This window comes from Callorhinchus milii, unplaced genomic scaffold (assembly GCF_018977255.1).
Source record: "Callorhinchus milii isolate IMCB2004 unplaced genomic scaffold, IMCB_Cmil_1.0 Scaffold22, whole genome shotgun sequence".
Classification (NCBI taxonomy): domain Eukaryota; kingdom Metazoa; phylum Chordata; class Chondrichthyes; order Chimaeriformes; family Callorhinchidae; genus Callorhinchus; species Callorhinchus milii.
This window is the reverse complement of record NW_024704763.1, coordinates 9291185-9311450: the sequence shown is the minus strand read 5'-3', so window position 1 is coordinate 9311450 and position 20266 is coordinate 9291185. Positions and strand designations below refer to the sequence as shown.

At 43.1% G+C, this 20266-nt stretch overlaps 1 protein-coding gene across 4 annotated transcripts in view; it reads left to right on the top strand.

Moving 5' to 3' along the window:
• Positions 1-20266, top strand: part of LOC103188189 (casein kinase I) — a 54407-nt gene that overhangs the window by 11636 nt on the left and 22505 nt on the right. For all 4 annotated transcript variants that reach the window (XM_042342984.1, XM_042342983.1, XM_042342982.1 and 1 more), the window contains exons 2-7: positions 530-570; positions 3373-3442; positions 9932-10083; positions 11977-12211; positions 14620-14705; positions 17604-17688. In XM_042342984.1, coding sequence (XP_042198918.1) covers positions 530-570; positions 3373-3442; positions 9932-10083; positions 11977-12211; positions 14620-14705; positions 17604-17688 — 669 coding nt within the window. The remainder of the gene's footprint in view (positions 1-529; positions 571-3372; positions 3443-9931; positions 10084-11976; positions 12212-14619; positions 14706-17603; positions 17689-20266) is intronic.

Sequence of the window (20266 nt, the reverse complement as noted above, 5' to 3'; positions counted from 1 at the left end):
CAGTCCAGTGTGATATTTGTGTTTATCACACCGCAGCTTTCTGAGAAAGACTGACTGAATCAGTGCAGAACTGGGAACGGTTTTGTGCTGTCAGCCTCTGGTAACTGGGTTGAGTTACCCAAACTCAAGTCATGTAGGGCCCCAGTGCCCTGTCAGTCTGGACTGGGTTTGAAATCTGGTCCTGACAAGTTTTTTGTTTCGACTGTCACTCAGTCCCCTGCAATGCAGCCTTTACAGTAACAAAAATTTTGGACTCCTATTTCCCTATGTTAGGGACACTTATATTTTGCTGTCTGTACCTTTCGTTTCGCCCACGAAAAATAGTCAATTCACTTTACAGTATATCCTGTGAAGCGCTTTGAGATGTCTCGAAGACGTAATATCAAATGCAAGGATTATTATTAAGCAATATTATTTCCAATCTAGCCTCAGATTTTCTATGTAATTCATATTTTATCTTATATTGTTCAATTAATGGGAAATGTTTGGATTGCAACACGGCTAAATTTTTCCAATGTTTCTTTTTCAGGTAAAAATCTCTACACAAATGAGTACGTAGCAATCAAATTGGTAAGTAAACCTATTTTTAACTAACTTTTTCAACACATTTTACTCTGGCAAGTGAGCCATTGGAGACTCATAGACCTATGTTGCTGTTACAGAGACAATTTCAATATAAACCCTAATATATTTTTGTAACCTCAATGTACATTAAGTCATAATGCAATGGCATGGCTTTTAAAGGGCTCTGTGTGCTTTGCACATTTCCTGAAGGTTTTCATTATTAATATATGGTTGAACAGAAAAACAGATATGTGTGTCGTCTTACTGATTGTGTTTGATTCCATTTTGTGTGGATCTGCCCCATGTTTTGATTAGTTGCTGCCATTTTATATAAATGGAAGGTTAACAGGATTCATTCATTTAATTGTATTCTTTTTCCCCTTGCTTGTCATGAGGCCTGACTACGGGGTTTGACTGGTTTATGCATATTTAAACTGAATGTCCAACGTCTTCCAATTTATCTTACTGAATACCACCCTGGGTTTTGTGGTTGGTTGCAGAGGTTACCATGGTTTGGGATACACAGTACAAGGCATTGGACTTGGACCTCTGGAACATTTAGGTGACTAGCATGTCACAAGCTGTCCTGTAAAGGTCCTTCCACCAAGCTGAAGGCATGTGTCTATCGCATAGCTGATGAGGAAACGCTGAGGTTTGGGTTGACAGCTTCCAAAAGGTGTTACTTGGAGTTCAAGTTTATGTCTATACAGCGCTTGCAATTCACCTTGATTAGTTTGGAGAGAGGCAAGCAGCTGCTGCTCAAACTGTGCACTTGCACCTGGTGAAACCGTTGCTCAATGTGAGGGAAGTGCCTCCAAGCTGTGGGCAGGAATCCCATCTGGTGGCAATGCTCTCACATGTTTCATGCTGAGTTTTGCTGTTCACCAGGAAGCTCCTAGGGTTTCCACTAGTGAGGGCTCAAACCTGCACTTGACGGATGTCAAATGACCAACTAGTGACTATCCTCCTTGGAGTGCGGGAATGGAAATAAGCGGGATCTCCTTGGAACTGAGCTGATTCCAAGGTAACGTCTTTGGCCACGGCGTATTGGAACCAATCCTTGGCTGTTAGGGCTTGTGACTCCCGTGAGTCAGGGGAGACATATTAATGAACAAACTATTTTAACAATCCATCAGCATTATTTGCTCCATTTGTAAACTTATGAGACCTTATTATCAATATCCTTATCCAAGACATTTTATATACATTTTAAACAAATAGGCTTCCCCCACTAACTTTCTCAGTTTGTGCTTGTGACATACACAATGGAAAGGTGTTTTTAAATCCCTTCATGCCCTGGCAGTTCCCTACCTATCTGATCTGCCTACCCACTACTCCACCGCCTGCTGCCTCCGCTCGGCTGGCCCCGGCTTCCTGTTTGTCCCTCGTCCCCTCTGCTCCACCATTGTTGGCCGTGCTTTCAGTCACAATGCCCCGAGACTCTGGAACTCTCCCTCAATTCCTCCCCTTTGCCCCTCCCCACTTTCATATCCCATCTAAAGTCCTTCCATTTTGATCATGCTTATGGTTACCCTCGCCCTCTGTCTCGGTGTCAGACCCATTGTCAAGTGCTCCGGCACTCTACTCCATGTGAAGGGCACTATATAAATGCAAGTTGTTGTCGTCTGCCATTTGTTCGCTAATATGGGTTGAGTTCATAGCTGATTTCGGCCAGGTAGCAGTGGGGTCACTGTTATTGCCTTCAGCACATCAGTTATAAATCCACCTGGAATCCCATTTCTGGTCGCTTTCCAGAAACGTGTGCTGGAGGGAATCCTGATGTGGGTATCAGCAGAGAACAATGTGATCAGCAACTTGCATTTATATCACGTCCTTCATGCTGTACGGAAGACACTATGTGGATACTTGAATACTGATCCATATTCTGTTACACCAGATTGAAAATATTTGTGAGTCAGACTCTCAAAGCAAAATAGTGTTTTGGATTGTTCTCCTCAACAAGCAGCCTGCAGATCTTCTTCCAATTTGTCAGGTCAAAGAGTCCAGTTCTGAGTAGTACCATCAGATGTAGCTCAGGTCACAGCTACTTTGCTTGTTATCCTACCCATCTAATTGGTTCACATCACTGAATGGGAATGGAGACTACCCTCAAAGATAACACAGTACCTCTTGAGTTTACCCAGCTTTTATTGCATAACTGTCGAGCAGCAGGAAACTCTCTAGTCAGTTAGGATTAGCTTAATCCTAGCTGTTGGAGTTTTGGGTCGCACGGTTAACAGGTATTCAATGTGAAAGTTCCCAATGACTGAGCTGCCCCCCCTCCCAGTGCGGTGACCTGCAGGTCAGTGGTTAGAGCACTCGCCTCACAAGCAAGAGGACCTGAGTTTGCCCAACGTTTTGCCCTGCCCAGGAATCAAACGGCCGTGGAGTGAGTGATCAATTATTGCCCCTAGAAAAGCGATCTGCCAATCAACTAACAATCGGGTTCCTACTTACTGCTCGGTAAACAGAGGCGTGTGGATTAAGGAAACTTCCCAACATTTCACCCTGCTGTGAATCGAACCCAGATCTCTTGCTTGCGAGGCAAGTGCTCTACCCACTCCACTCCATTATTATTAAATTCTGGGGACAAGCTGGAATGGCTGGAGTACTGCAAGCCCAGCCAGTTCAGGAACCAATCTACCGCGACCACCGCAAAGGATGTTCCTTAATGTGTGTTCTCCCTCCCTTTGCTGCTCGCAGGCCTGACAGCCATGGGCTTTGTGCACATTTACATCAACATGCTCCAGTTCCAGTCTGTCCTCAACCTGCATACCAACTACTTTGTTCTGTTCATTTCTTTTGCAGGAACCCGTCAAGTCACGAGCACCACAGCTTCATTTAGAATACAGGTTTTACAAGCAACTTGGGATCACAGGTAATCTGAGATGGCATCTTATTACTGCACCTCATCTTTCAGAAGTTTTAAGGATTATTATTATTAACTTGGAAAAGCAAATAACAGGTTCTCGTGTAATGTTAGAGGTGCTAATTAGTCATCAGTGGATGGTTAATGATCAGGCAGGCAACTGGCTGCCAGCATTTGTTTTTTTTGAAAAGAAATAGAATTTGACAAATTGTTATCGGCCTGATCTCGTCCTTCAGATAAGATGTTAAATCGAGGTCCCGTTTGCCTGTTCAGGTGGATGTTAAAGATCCCATGGTCTATTGAAAAGAGAAGGGAGCTTTTCTCTTCCGGTGTCCTGGCCAGCATTTCCCCCGCCCATTTAAAATGTGTCACCCACTCCATAGCTGTTGGTAAGACATGCTGGATGCAAATTGGATTCTGCGTTCACCCACAAAATACAGTCACTCCTCTTTACAGTATCCTGTATCTATCTATCTCTGGAATTTCCATGTGTAGATGGAATTCTCAGCTTGGTTTGGATACTCTTAAGAATGGTGATGGATTTCTGCATTTGTGTCAGACACCCAGCTGACCAAGCAATATATATCCTGTTAAGCGCTTTGAGACGTCTCAGTGACATGATAAGGCACTATATCAAATGCAAAGATTATTATAGATTCATGAAGCCTGAGCTTGCTGAACCTACCTCAGCCATCATTAGCTTGTTAAAGATTGCAGTGATTGCATTTTTTCTAAACAAACCTGATTTGTAAGGTTGCTTAAACATTTCTGTTGCTCGAAAATGATCAGGGCAAACATTGCAGAGATTGATTCATTGCAAAGCTTTCTGATCAGACCACATTTAGAGTTTATAATTTTTAAAAAATGTATCTTTGATTGAGAAGTTCTCAGTATATGCTGATGGTTGATATCCAAATTATAATGAGGCCTGTTTACTGTCTTAATATTAGCATCAACAACAAATTACATTTGTAAAACGTCTTTCATGTCGGGAGAATATCCCAAGGCGCTGGACAGTCCGGGATTTAGACCCGAGCAGGGGTTGGGATCCGAGGGGGATGGAGGTTAGGACGGTGGCCGAAGGCATAGTCGAAGAGTAGGGACTTGAGACTCGCCTTAAAGGAAGCAAGGAGGGAGCAAGATGAAGGAAATGTGGGATGGCGTTCAAGAGGGTGGTGGCAGAGAAGCTGAAGGCCTGACTGCCGAGCGGGGCGGGCCAGGCGAGGGACATGGAGCAGGCCGGAGCCTACTGAGTGGAGGGAGCGGACAGGTTGTTATGGGAATAGCATATGATATAGCACTTTGTTAAAGTAATCCTCATCAGGAAAATAGTGCTGCAGGGATCTGTTGTGCATCTGTGACTTTTGTTTTAAACCTCCAATAATACATTTTAAAGACCCTTTTTAAAAATTTCTTCTTAGCTCAAAGCCAGCAGTGTAGTAATAATAAGAATGCTATTGCATTTGCCTTTCAAGTCGGGGAGGTACCCTACTTGTGCCGTTCAGGGCATAATGTCAGGTGCAGTGACTGTTTTTTCGGGAAATCAGTAGCCAGGTTGTGTATAAAGTCCCGCAAACAGAGCTCATACTTCTTTTTAATGTTTTTTTAAAATTGCTGTGTGTGTTTATATGCATGTATGCACTTGTTTGGGTATGTACACGTACGTACGTACATACATGCATTAATACCTACATGCATGCATGCGTACGTACGTGCATTCATACATGCGTACGTACGTGCATTCATACATGCGTACGTACGTGCATTCATACACGCGTACGTACGTGCATTCATACGTGCCTTAATACCTACATGTATTACAAATGCTGTTGTGTGTGGTGTCTGTATATGTCCATGTAAATAATCTGCAACTTCCATGGATAAATATCTAGAAATATTTTTGAATTAATTAATTCACTGCCTGAAACCTGTGACCAAACACAAGCTGTGCTATATTTGAAGTCTATAATGCACTATTTCCTCGTAAGTCTATTTGTCGCCTTTTGGAAATATTCTATTGTAGACAATCATCTAATCATTGATTAGACCCAAGTGCATAAACATCACAACTCGGTATGGTATTAAGTAAATGGACTTTGATTTACATTGAGATGAAAGTTGTGGGTGAGTTTCCTACCTGTGCTAGTTTAGTAAGCTGCTGGAACATTATGGGCTACCTCCCTATTCATTGCATTTTCTTTAACTTGGCTTTAGAGTAAACTGACAGGTTGTCATCTGTTAGGGTTCTAAATTACCCAATTTGAGCTCTTGTGGAAACTGACGACCTTCTATTATAATAATAATCATTGCATTTGATACAGTGCCTCACAGGATACACTGTAAAGTGAATTGACTGTATATTGTGTGGGCGAAACGTGACTGCCAATTGCGCACAGCAGCGTCCCACAAACAGACGTAGATTGAGTGATCAAATTATTATTTATTTTTAATATATTTTTTAAGGGATTAATATTCCTGGAAAAGCGGTCCACCAATCGACTAACAATCAAGTTCCTACTTGCTGCTAGGTAAACAGGCATGTGGAGTAAGGAAACTTGCCCAACACTTCGCCCTGCCCGGGAATCAAACCCAGGTCCTTTCAAATTACATTTGTTTTTCGCTTTAGAGGCGAGTGCTCTAACCATTGAGCTTCAGGGCTCCACCTTCCATAAAGGGCCTTGAAGTGTTGATTTGAACTCTCTATTCTGTAAAGCAGAGAGAGAAAGTAACTAGGTTATTGATTACATCATTTTGGTTTTAACCTCTTCAGAGATCTTTCTTTTTGTGACTTTGAAGACCAACAGTTTGTATTTATTCAGCACCTTTCTTAAAGGAGAATGTCTCTGAGTTCTGTACGAAGACAAAGTGGGCGTTTTTGCTCCCATAGAGCTGGGGGGTTGTAAGAGGAGGTGGCAGATAGTCTGGTTGAAAGTTGAAGAGAGAACGTTTAGGAAGGTTCTGAAAGCAGAGAAGGGGAGAGGCAGGGAGAGGGATTTTAGAAGACAGTGCCAGAGAACGGGGACACAGTGGCTGCCAGCTTGGCTGCTGGGAGCGGGCGGAGCAGGAAGTAGTTGGCACAGTGAAGGGAGTGGCCACAGCTGCGGCAGGTTTTTGTGTTTGCACCTGGATTGAACCCGGACCTGGGGAAGATAACCGTGGCTCGTGTTACCCACTCGGTAAAGAATGGCAGTAAGTCATTGAAGAAAGTTTTAAGGATCCGGGTTCAATCCTGGTTTGGACTAGAGAATCCTGCTACAGCTGGCGCAGTGCCAAGCCAGTGGAACAAATAGTGCCTCCACTTGCAGCAAACCTGCACATTAAATTGTTAGTAAATGTTCGTTCTCTGCTTTCAGAGTTGGAAACATTGGAGTTTTTCACTTTGAAGGGAAGATGACGCAGCTGAAATGTACCCTTTAATGAAATGAATTCCTTATGAGTAACGTATCAGGTTACAAATATTGAACACCTGTGTCAATTAGAGTCTAGAGTATGTGAAGGATGTTTTAACATTAAAATTAAGTGCGTCAGCTTGGCTTAGCTGGTATCACTCTCGCCTCACGTCAGGACTTGAACTTGCACTCCGGTACAGTGCTCACGATTCCAACATTCCGTTGCCAAACACTTCACCTTGGAGTCAGTTTCACCCACAAAACATACAATCAATTCACTTAACAGCATATTCTGTGAACTTCTTTGAGACGTTGGGAGGATGCGATAAGGCGCTATATCAAATGATAGGATTATTATTCATAATATATCAGAATACACCGACAGTTCAGAGCCTTGGGACGTCCTCCTGACGTGAAAAGCGCTTTACAAATGTAATTTTGTTGTTGTTGTACACTAGGATTTGAACCTGCAACTTTTTGATGGGTATAGCCTAGTGCTGCACTGGGGGGGGTGTCATTATCCATTGGGTCATCAGGGGAAGCTCTTGCAAAGACATTTTGCACAGTTATTGGAAGCAATAGATTTTGATGTCAACTGTCAGTTTCGTCCAACTCACAGTAATCTCACCTCTGTGTCAAGGTTGTGGCTTCAAGCCTCAAACTGGGACTTTCAACTCATTGTCTACAAAATACACAGGCACTTTCCTGCAGTATAGCCAGCCTGTGAAGCACTTGTGAGATTTCCTCCTGGCGTGAAAGGTGCTGTATCAAATGCAAGGATAATTAGTATTTCATTGAGAAATTCAGCGTGAGGAATAATAATAAATAATAATAATCCTTGCATTCGTAATAGCGCCTTATATTGTCTTTGAGACGTCTCAAAGCGCTTAACAGAATATTACTATAAAGTGAGTTGACTGTATATTTTGTGGGCAAAATGTGACAGCCAATTGCACAGCAGTGTCCCCCAAATAGTTATGGATTGAGTGACCAAATTTTTTTTAATGATTTATGTACATTCTCTAAACCCTGGGATAACATTGTGGCTTCTTTATACTATTCAACAGCTAGAACAATATTCAAAAATCTGTTATCATCTGTGTGAAATGAAATAAACTATGCTGAGAATTAATAGCGGCTGAAATTGCATGTAACAAATGATTATAGTGCAATTGATGTCTTCACTTAATTAAAGATAATTATTCTTTAAATTTATTTGCTTTATAATATTCCCCCCGGGTTTGGGTGTCTAATTGGTTGGCTGCTGTCATGCATAGCTCTAGGATAGAAATTCAGTACAAAGTGCTTTATTACTGACACTCAAAATCCTTTGGATTATAAACCATAAATAATCCTGCAATGGAGCGGATGAGGTGCTATTAACCAGTGTAATTTTATACCAGCATTCTGAGCTGTAGCTGTTGCTCTATTCTGGTTTACATTCATTCAGTAGGTCAGCTTCCCGACTTAAGCTAAACATAGTTTCAGTGCAAGTGCTGTCACTTTTAAATTGCTCATGTTCTTTTTGGAAGTGTCTGGAGTCCTTTATATGATCAATCCTTATTTATTGGTTCTTGTATTATTAAGGGATTTTCAAACTTGTGCAAACTTCAATTGAAAGTACGACATTCCCAAACCTACATACTTGATAGGTAGCAGTTTTGAAATTTCTTGTCTATTGTGATTATAGAGTAAGGAATTGGACTTGATCTTGAAGAGCTTCATGATGTTGAATTGTCAGAGGTGCCGTCCTTCAGATGAGATGTTAACCGAGGTCCTGTCTGCCTGTGCAGGTGGATGTTAAAGATCCAATGGGACTGCTCGAAAAGACCAGGGAGTTTCTTCTGATGTCCTGACCAATAATCCTTCTAATAAAATTGGTCATTCACTCCATGGCTGTTTGTGGAACTTTGCTGCTGCATTTACCTACAAAACACACAGTCACTGCACTTTATAGTATATCCTGTGAAGTGCTTTGGGATGTCCAGGTGTGATAAGGCACAAAACCAAATGTAAGGATTATTATCTTGCTAACTTGTGGTTCCTCTTATAGAATCATAGAATATCACAACACAGAAGGAAGCCATTCGGCCCATCGTGCCTGTGCCGGCTCTTTAGAAGAGCTACCCAATCAGTCCCACTCCCTCGCTCTTTCCCCGTATCCTTGCAAATTTTTCCTTTTCAAGTACTTATCCAATTTCCTTTTGAAAGTTGTTATTGAATCTGTTTCCAGCCTTTCAGCCAGTGCCTTTCATTCCGGACCCTAACAACTCTGTGCAAAAAAAAAATATTTTATCTTATGAAGGTTCCTCCATTTTCTACTTCTGACATCTGATCGCATTTCTGGGGATAATAATCACTTCAAAAAAAATAATGATTTGATCACTCAATCCACGACTGTTCGTGGGACGCTAATGTGTGCAATTGGCTGCCACGTTTCACCCACAAAATATACAGTTAGTTCACTTCACAGTATATTCTGTGAAACGCTTTGAGATGTCTCGATGATGTGATGAGGCGTTGTATCAATCCAAGGATCATTATTGTTATATTACTAGCTGTACGTACCCATTACAGCTTTGCTTGCAACCAAAGGATCCAATATGGAATGGAGATTGACACACAAACAGACACTTCACCTTTATACTCAGCTGGGAAGAATCCTGTTTGAGGACTCAGCACTTTAAAAATGTAAATTTGTTGCTGCTGCGGTGCAGCTTCGTCTGTGTTCTTTATTTTGTTCCCGCCGCTCGGCTACGTGCGTGCGCTGTTACGTAGGATGCCACAGTGCCACGGTCAGCTGGCCTGGCCACCAGGTGTAACCGCAGCAAAAAACGCAAAACCAAAATACATTTTAGGTCATAACTCATGAACGTTAGGAAATACCCAAAAATAAATATGCCTGTGTCACTCCCAGATGTACAACCTTTCCGACGAGGTATAAATGCCTCTACGTCAATCGTTTATTGAGATCCTTCTTGAAGCGCAGACAGACATTGTCGTTTTATTAGTAGAGATAGAAGATAGATAGAAGGTAGGATCAATGCTGTCAGAAGGATGGTGTGCTTGTGGTTGGCATTAATCCTCTGTGTTTGGTTTCCTTTCCCAGCTGATGGAGTTGCTCAGGTTTACTACTTTGGACCATGTGGTAAATATAATGCAATGGTGATGGAGCTCCTAGGACCAAGCTTGGAGGATCTCTTTGATCTGTGTGACCGGAACTTCACGCTGAAGACCGTGCTAATGATTGCCATTCAATTGGTGAGTGATGTCCCTGAAGTCAGGGGCATGGCCCTACTTTGAGAGACGCTGATCAATGTCTGTAACCTCTGTGCATGTCGAGCATTTGTACAAGCCTTCACCTTCCCACGTTGTAGAGAATCCTACTCCTTTTTAACCATGCAACACAGAGTGAGTGAAAGCACTCATTGCCTTGCATACTTTTGGTTAACCCTCATGCTTGAGGTGTATTCTTTTCACTCAAAGGGTGTAGAAATCTGGAATTCTCTCCCCCAAAAGGCAGTGGATGCTGGATCCATCCACACCTTCAAGAGTGAGGTTGATAGATTTTTGGTAGGTCAGGGGATCAAGGGATATGGGGATAAAGCGGAAATTGAAAGGATTAGTTGAGGTACAGATCAGCCATGATCTAATTAAATGGCAGAACAGGCTCAAAGGGCTGAATGACCTCTTCCTGTTCATACGTTCCTATTTGTGCCCTCCCGTCCGGGAATACAAAATTGTCACTTCAGTAACCAACTGTTGTCAAAGTACTGTTCACAGAGTTCTGTTACTGACAAGATTTTTTTCTGCAGTGCTCTGACCAACAACTGAAATGATCATTGTGAATAAGGCATGCCACAGCAGGCCATTCATTTGTCATTACCATGTAACTGTAATGTTGCTTAACTCTTTCCTACGCTTGTCTGTGGCCATCGTAAGGCGCATATCCATTGATGTATGCGATCGATACGCTGAACTGATATAGCCAGTATCTTACAGAAAAGGCTAATTTCTGATGCTTCAATTACTAAAATTCTGTGGGTGGGTGTACTGCTGAATGTGTGGAGGTCTGTCTCAGGCAAATTATTGAAAAAGTGTGAGTAAATAAACCTCTCCTTTTATTCCTGGATTGAGTTAGCAACTCAAATCAATACCGTTCTCATATAAAGCAGTTGGCAACGAGCAGAATCAAAGCAGTTTAATTATAGATTCCTGCCAACCTTTTTCATTTTAATTTTGTATATAATGCTGGAAACTGGAGGAAAATTTACTGTCCCTCCTAAGATATGTTTAGTTTTCATGGCCTGAACTGCAATATTGAGTAACCTCCCTCAAGCCTCCATGCAACAAAACAAAGAAAAAAAACCTCCACCTTTTTATTTGCTCTTTGTTCTATCTCTCTCGCTCTCTCTTCAATGTCTCTTTGGACCATGTATGATTTCCTGGCCAAGAGCGTGGGCAAGCAGTCTGTTCCTAGATCTCTCTGCCAATGTTATTTTTACATCAGATTCAATAAGGTGTAGGTGACTGGCCAATGTGTGACAGCCCACCCCCTCACCACCACCTCCAACTTGTTTTCTCCTTGAGTGAGATTTAATATTCAGGGTAATAATCTCCCTGGGCATCGCGGAACCTTAGGTAAATTTCCTTACTCTGCACGCCGCTGTTTACCTGGCAGTAAATAGGGGCCCGTTTTTTTATTCAATTGGCGGATCGCTTTCCGGGGGTAATAATCCCTTAAAAAATAATAATAATTTGGTTACTCAATCCACATCTGTTCATGGGACACTGCTGTGCAATTGGCTGCCGCTTTTCACCCACAAAATATACAGTCAATTCATTTTATAATATATCTACGAAGCTTTGAGACTTCTCAATGACGCTGTATCAAATGCGAGGATCATCATTATTATAGGTTGTCTGGCCTCCATATATTGGCATGTCTGAAGTAAGGGATGTGTCCATTGAGCCCCTCTGACCATGTTTGTTTATTATCACTATGCGTCTGATGCTCCCATTCAGTTTGTTTGTTGCCTTTCCTGTGTTTCCTCGTGCTACTTAACAATTTTCTGTGTTTGGTTGCTTGTGGAAAAAGGGAGCGAAGAATAAAAGTGGAATTCCTTGTTTAAGGTCTTTAATCTTCTCCTTCAGCTTAACCGAATGGAGTACGTCCACTCAAAGAGTTTAATCTACAGAGACGTCAAGCCAGAAAACTTTTTGATTGGAAAGCAAGGCAGTAAAAAGGAACACATAATCCATATAATAGACTTTGGTTTGGCGAAGGAGTACATTGATTCAGAAACCAAAAAGCACATCCCTTACAGGGAGCACAAGAGCTTAACTGGGACCGCAAGATACATGTCCATCAACACGCACCTGGGCAAAGGTCTGTCAAATTACATAACTTTATGTCGCAATGTGCTTTGTTTTGAAATTTCCTTCTAGTACATTATACTGTCAACAACAATAACAACAACGTGCATTTATATAGCTCCCCTCACGCAGGATATCATTCCCAGATAGTGGTGGAACACCGCTCCGAGGGGAGGGGTAGGTGAATGTAGGCATGGTTTAAGAGGAAGGTCATGAGGGGCGACCTGAGGGTGGGGGAGGAAGGGGCAAGGCGTAGGGGGTGAAGAAGTTTCAGAGTTTCAGGGCATAGTGGCTGAAAGCGCAGCCACCAGTGGTGGAGGGCACGAGGGACATGCAGAAGGCCGGAGCCAGTCGAGCTCTTAGGAAAGGCTTTGTCTGTTTAATTTATGATCTTAACAAATGCCTTTTAAGCAGATAATGAGAGCAGGAGGAAGAGTAGGAATTGACAGTTTAGACAGTCGACAACTCTTCTCTCTGGTTACAAGGGACGGTGTCTTAAAATTAGACTTGAGTAAAACTGAGATCAGGAAGTGTTTATTCACAAACAATAGTTGAGAAGGTATGATGGCTCTTCCCCAGAAAGCGCTCCGGGACTCCCTAACCCTAACCCTAACCCACGTGAAGGGCAATGTATAAATGCAAGTTGTTGTTGAAAGCTGTAGCAGCAGAATCAAGGGCGATATACAGATACATGGCTAGTAGCAATGTTGTACAATGTGCTGTTCTAGTAGATTCCACAAGAAATGGATAGATATTTGGGTAGTAGATGTATTAAGCTATATCCAGATCATCCAAAATTCTGCAGCTCGTGTTCTCTCGCGCACCAGGCTCCGTGATCCCATCAGTCTCACCCTCGCCCGACTCCACCGGCTCCGCATCCCCCAGAGGATCGAGTTCAAGATCCTCGTCCTCACCTTTAAGTCCATCCATGGCCTTGCCCCCTCCTACCTCTCTGACCTGCTGACTCTCTACCAACCTACCCGCTCCCTCGGCTCATCAGGCTCCGGTCTGCTCCATGTCTCCCGCCCGACCCGCCCTACCATCGGTGGCCAGGCTTTCAGCCTCTCTGCCCCCACACTCTGGAACTCCATCCCATAGTCCCTTCGCCTCGCTTCCTCCCTTGCCTCTTTCAAGGCCGGTCTCAAGACCCCTCTCTTCGACCGTGCCTTTAGTCTCCCTCCCACCTCTCGGCCTTCCCTCACCCCTACACCACCCATCCCCCATGCTCGGGCCCCGACACGTGACTGTTCAGTGCTTTGGGACATCCTCCCGACGTGAAAGGTGCTCTATAAATGTAATTTTGTTGTTGTTGTTGTATGGCATAAGGGCGGGACATTGATTGTAAAAAGATGTGCCAAGATCTAATTAAACTAGCGGAACAGGCTTGGTGGGCTGAATAGCCTCCTCCCGTTGCTATTTTCCTATTTTAACTATTTTTAAGTACAGATGAAAAATCTGCTTCTTGCTTGGTTCAATTGATTTATATTTTGAGCATATACTTTATCATCAGTAACAATTGTTTGCGATTTTAAGAAATATATTACATTTCGATCCATTCAATTTACAGAGATAATAATAATAAGCCTTACATTTGATATAGTGCCTTATCACGGCTTCGAGACGTCTTAATAATTTAATAATAAATGGACTTTCAGAGATGAAACGCGGAGAATATTTTTATCAATTTGTAAAACCAATCTAACTAATGCAGGAGTAGCAGTTCACCCTTGAGCAACCCAGGCCGTCACTAAACATTGTGGCCATGCTGTCAGCTTCCAGTGGTGAAGATTAGGGTGGATCACCGCCCTTTCCAGCTCTCGTCATTCGCAACATGGAAACCATCCTCACACACCAAGGTCTCACCCAACCATTCTCACAGGCACTTTATAGAGTGCACGGGTGATAAAATAGTCAAAATGAACTTTTGAGCCATTATTCTCTACCTTATATGCACAGCAGAGAGTTAGGGAGTCACGTGAGCTGTCAGTTAGGGTCTGGTTGTTTTTCAGCAAAGATCCACAAGGAGGGTAGGAGGGTGATTGAAGGCACGGTTCAAGAGGAGGGTCTTGAGATGGATTTTGAAGGAGCCAAGGGAAGGGACGAGTTGGAGGGACTGTAGGATGGATTTCCAGAGGGTGGGGGTAGAGAGGCTGAAGGCCCACCCGCCGATGGTGGGGTGGGGAAGGCGGGGGATGTGAAGCAGGCCCCTGCTCATTGAGCGGAGAGTTGGTAGGGGAAAATATTACTAAGCACAGCTCAGCCCGACCCGTTGCTTTAAATTCAGTTATTGAAACTGTTGATTTTAGCTGCGATTGTCAGGCATGTACTTTACTGGATGGATTTTGACACTGCTTTACAGTCACCTTACTTGGAAATTGCAGCTTCAGATATGCAGTTATATGTGTTCTTGTTTGTTCCTAGAGCAAAGCCGGAGGGACGACTTGGAGGCTTTAGGACACATGTTTATGTATTTTCTACGTGGCAGTCTCCCCTGGCAGGGACTAAAGGTAAGTTTCAGGTACTTTTTCGTGATTTCAGTTGGTGCTCAATGAGCAAGTATCAAAAAACATGTGGTACCTTGGGAACACTCAGCAGGTCAGGCAGCATCTATGGAGAGAGGAAAGTGACCAAAGGTCATTGAAACATTAACTCACTTTCCTGTCTTCATAGATGCTGCCTGACCTGCTGAGTGTTCCCTGCGACTTCTGTTTTTATTTCAGATTTCCAGCATCCGTAGTATTTAACCTTTTATAGTAATAATACCTTTAACTGATCTTTATGGCATACGTTTTATATACTAATGAGCAATTATAATTCCTAATCTGATAAGAGGGACTTTCTTTGATTTCTTTCCTTTAAAAGTAACCGTGAATTTATTCTAGATATATAGCCACTTTGCCTTGTGAAGAGATGAGATTTGTGTGTGTAATTTAATACAACCGGTTTGAAATCTCTCCCTGGTGTTCCATTGTTCTGTACATCAATAGGGCCACAGGAGAGTAAGTAAGAGGTGAATTCAATGAAGGGATTTAAACTGTTCTAAGATTTAAAAAAAAAATGTTGGTCAGCCTGGTGTCTGACATGTGAGGAAACCCATCACCGTGCTTAAGAGTCTCTAATCCAAGCTGAGATTTCCACGCATCCCATCTACACGTGGTAATCCCAAAGATAGATTGTTGGAATGGAATATGCTCTCTCTCCCTCCCTGGAGGGACACATCCCGCTTACCTAATTCCGGAGAGTATTACAACAAGAAGATTACATTTGTATAGCGCCTTTCATGTCGGGAGGCCGTCCCAATTATTAGGTTCAGGTTGGCAAGAGCCAAGATTTGGGGACCCCAGTGTAACTGCCGGAGTCTAACCAGCTAAAACTGCACAACTTGCCATTGATATTGCTGTTCATCAAGCTTTCCCACTGCTTGTCCAGCTAGGGCCGCTCTACCCATTAGTGCTTTGGATGCAGGGTTAACAGGAGCTGAGGGGGAGGATTCCCTACCCCAGTGACTGGTCTGCCCTTCCAGGTCCTGCTGATGAGCCGGGCCGGGCTGTGCTGTCATCAACAGTGCCCTGGAATACTGAGAACCCACCTGGCTCAGGAACCGGATTAGAAACCGTGACAGAGGACTGGCTCAATTATGATATTCCATTGCCAGACATGTCACCTAAATTGAAGATGGAGCAGATAATCTCAACTCAGAAATGACTTTACAGCTTTGTAATCAATCACTGGTGTCTACTATTTGTTACATATGGTTTTATATATAATATATGTATGTGGAGTCCTGTAGCTCAGTGGTCAGAGCACTCGCTTTGCAAGCGAAAGACCTGAGTTCAATTCCAGGCAGAAGGCGAAACCTTGGGCAAGTTTCCAAACTCCACACAGAGCCTAATAATAATCTCTCCAAAACCAATAATAAATTGGTCATTTTCAATCTACGACTGTTTGTGGGACATTGCTGTGCGCAATTGGCTGCCGCGTTCACCCACTAATATACAGTCAATTCACTTTACAGTGTGTTCTGTGAAGCGCTTTGGGACGACATGAAAAGCGCTATATCAAATGCAAGGATTAAAGGATTAATTAATATGTGTGTGTGTGTCTCTCTAGCCAATTGGAGGGGTGGGAGAGAAAAACTGAAGTGCTCATCAAACACTGCAAGTCTGGAGTCACGGTGGGGCACAGAGTGAGAAACAGGCCGCATGGCTCAACCAGTCTGTGCCATTACTCATAGCCCACACAAGCCCCTATTCCTCCATATTACACAATGTTTTGAAACGCGCTATAAAATGTTCCACACACATTCACGGTTGCTGATGACACGGAGGAGAGGTTTTGTGAAGTTTTGCTTTTACGCTCATCCCAAACGGGCCAGCAGAAACAAACTGCTCTCAGGAGGTTTGAGAGACCTGTCGATTATCTGGAGGATTATCTTCAGTAGGTCAAGTTCAAGCCTTGCTCATCCATACTGATTTAAGGCGATGAAGGTATCTGCATGTTTAGTGGTTAATTCAGGTTGCAGCGGTTATTTTTGAATTGTAAACCTATTCACTGTATCAATGGTGACGGGAAACTCAATGATCATGTTTTCAATTGTTTGTGCTATGATTCAGCTTCCCCACAGCAGCCATTCTCTCAGCTTCTCTTTTGACTGCAGTGCCTGCGAGTTTTGAACCTCAAACCATTACATTGCTGGTTAGCGTATTGGTGGGCTGAGTGATCTCCCTCTCGTCTCGTATGATTTAATTGTAATGTATTTCTGGAGAGTCGTGACAACACTGAGTGATGTTCTGTTCTGTACCATGGAGTAAGAATAGAGACAAAAGTGAGTGCAGTATCGCTTAGTCATCAATCTGAACCATGTGGGAGGTCCTGAGCACACAGGCTACAGAATCTCCCACAAGGGGTAGAGAAAATTGTAAGAGGAAAAGGTGCTGCTTGAGTGGTCCTGGCCAGCCATGTACTCAGATCGGGAACTCTTTATCCCGCCCTCCAAATTTGGAACTCTCTCCATCAAAAGGCTGTGGATGTTTCACATTTTCGAGGCTGAGGCGGGTAGATTTCTGTTAGGTTGGGTATCAAGGGATTCGGGGCAAGGCCGGGTAATTGGAGTTGAATACAGATTCAGCCATCATCTTATAGAATAGTGGCACAGGCTCGAGGGGCTGAATGGCCTCCTTCTGTTCCTATGTTTCTAAGTACCAACACCGCAAAAGGAAGTGTTAGACTGGGCACAAGACAGCTGATTATACTAGAGATAAAGATAATCTCCTAAAAAATGTCTTCAATAAAATTCATATAATATGCATTTCTCTTTGGTGCACAAATGTATATGTTGTAAAAGTGCTGCTAACCAGTGAATTAATGGAGTCTGATCTTGGCTGTGTCCTTGTCCTTGTTTGCAGGCAGAGACACTGAAAGAACGCTACCAGAAAATTGGGGATACAAAACGAAATACTCCGATCGAGGTTCTCTGTGAGAGCTTTCCAGGTGAGGCGTGCAGGATTGCGGACCTTTTACTCAGAGCGTTCAGGCAGGGTGGCCACGGTCATGTTAGCAAATCGGCAGCTTGATCACACTGTATTACAGTTCTATGGTGTCACAGAGCTTGGTATTTAAACCCGATCCCCCAGTCACCAGAGCCGGGGGTTTTGAGTCAGGAGGACAAAACCAGTATCCGCTTAATAATAATAATAATAATCCTTGCATTTGATGTAGCGCTTTTTACGTCGGGAGGACGTCCCAAAGCGCTTCACAGAACACACTGTAAAGTGAATTGACTGTATATTTGTGGGCGAACGCGGCAGCCAATTGCGCACAGCAATGTCCCACAAACAGTCATGGATTGAAAATGACCAATTTATTATTGTTTTTGGTTTTGGAGGGAATATTATTAGGCTCTGTGTGGAGTAAGGAAACTTGCCCAAGGTTTCGCCCTCTGCCTGGAATTAAACTCAGGTCTCTCGCTTGCAAAGCGAGTGCTCAACCACTGAGCTACAGGACTCCACAGTCCTGTAGCTTATATTAACAACAGCAAATTACATTAACAAATTAAAATACGCACTACTCAAAATACATTTAACATATGTATTGGACATAAGCTTACAATTTGACGACACCCCAAAGCTATAAATTAAGTCAGAGTTGGGTAGGCAAGGTGACCAGTGTCTTGTTAGAAGTCCCTCCAATGTCCAACGGCTCCTGTCTGCTCAAACACCTAGTGTTTATACTCCATGCTTTAACACTTGCGAAACCATGTTCTCACAGACAGTGAGTCCCTATGCAAATTTCAGACAAATCAACTGAGTTCTTACAAATGCAATTAACTAAAACAGTGCAAACAAGTTAACAACATTCCTACCAATTGAGATAACAGACTTTTCTTACCACCTTTGTGGCTCTTGATAACTGAAACAATGAGGCAAACAGGAGGGCAATAGTGAACATAAGAATTAGGAGCAGGAGTAGGCCATTCGGCCCCTCGAGCTGCCCCGCCATTCGATAAGGTCATGGCTGATCTTCAGACCTAACTCTAATTACCTGCCCTATCCCCATATCCCCCAATCCCTCTGTTTTTTAAAAATCTATCAGTCTCAGCCTTGAAGATGTTCAAGGACTGACATCTACAGCCTTCTGGGGGAGTGAATTCACTCACTACCCTCTGAGTGAAGAAATGTTTCCTCAACTCTGTTCTAAAAGGCTGACCCTTAATTTTAAGACCCCTGGTTATAGATTCTCATACCAGGGGAAACAGACCTTCAGTGTTTACTTTATCAGCCCTTTAAGAATCTTATATGTTTCAATAAGATCCCCCCTAATTCTTCTGTACTCTGGAGAATACAGCCCTAGTTTATTCAGCCTATCCTCATGGGTCAGTCCCCTCATCCCAGGAACTAACCGAGTGAATCTACGCTGCACCCCCTCTAGGGCAAGTATGTCCTTTTTTTAAATAACGATACCAAAACTGGTGCGGTCTCACCAAGGCCCTATACAGTTGCAGCAATATTTCCCTACTCTTGTACTCTAAACCTTTTGCAATGAACGCTAACATGCCATTTGCCTTCTTAGTTGCTGCTGCACCTGCAAACTAACTTTTTGAGACTGGTGTACAAGGACACCCAAATCCCTCTGAACACTAACACTATCTAATCTCTCCCCCTCTAGAAAATAATCTGTTTTTTGATTTTTTCTACCTCGGTGAATAACTTCACACTTCCCCACATTAAATTCCATCTGCCACCTACTCGCCCACTCCCCAAGCCTATCTATATCCCGTTGCAATCTTTTTGCATCATCCTCAGAGCTTACTCTCCCACCGAGTTTAGTGTCATCCGCAAATTTAGATACGTTACATTCAATGACCGCGTCGAGATCGAGAAATTGTAAATAGCTGAGGCCCAACACTGATCCTTGTGGCACTCCACTAGTCACATCTCCTGCCAATTCGAGAATGGCACGTTTATCCCTACTCTCTGTTTTCTACCCGTTAGCCACTCTTCAATCCGTGCTAATATGTTCCCATTAATCCTGTGGGCCTTGTGTAATAGCCTTTTGTGCAGTCCTGTAGCTCAGTGGTTAGAGCACTCGCTTTGCAAGTGAGAGACCTGAGTTCAATTCCAGGCAGAGGGCGAAACCTTGGGCAAGTTTCCTTACTCCACACAGAGCCTAATAATAATCCCTCCAAAACAAAAAAACAATAATAAATTGGTCATTTTCAATCTACGACTGTTTGTGGGACATTGCTGTGCGCAATTGGCTGCCGCGTTCGCCCACAAATATACAGTCAATTCACTTTACAGTGTGTTCTGTGAAGCGCTTTGGGACGTCCTCCCGACGTGAAAAGCGCTATATCAAATGCAAGGATTATTATGATTATTATTTTGTGTGGCACTTTGTCAAATGCCTTCTTAAAATCTAAATATGCTACATCTACTGGTTCCCCCCTATCTAACCTGCAGATACATCTTCAAAAAATTCTAAAAGATTAGTGAAGCGTGACTTCCCTTTTGTAAAGCCATGTTGACTGCCTAATCTTGTTATGGTCTTCCAGGAATCCCATAACGACATC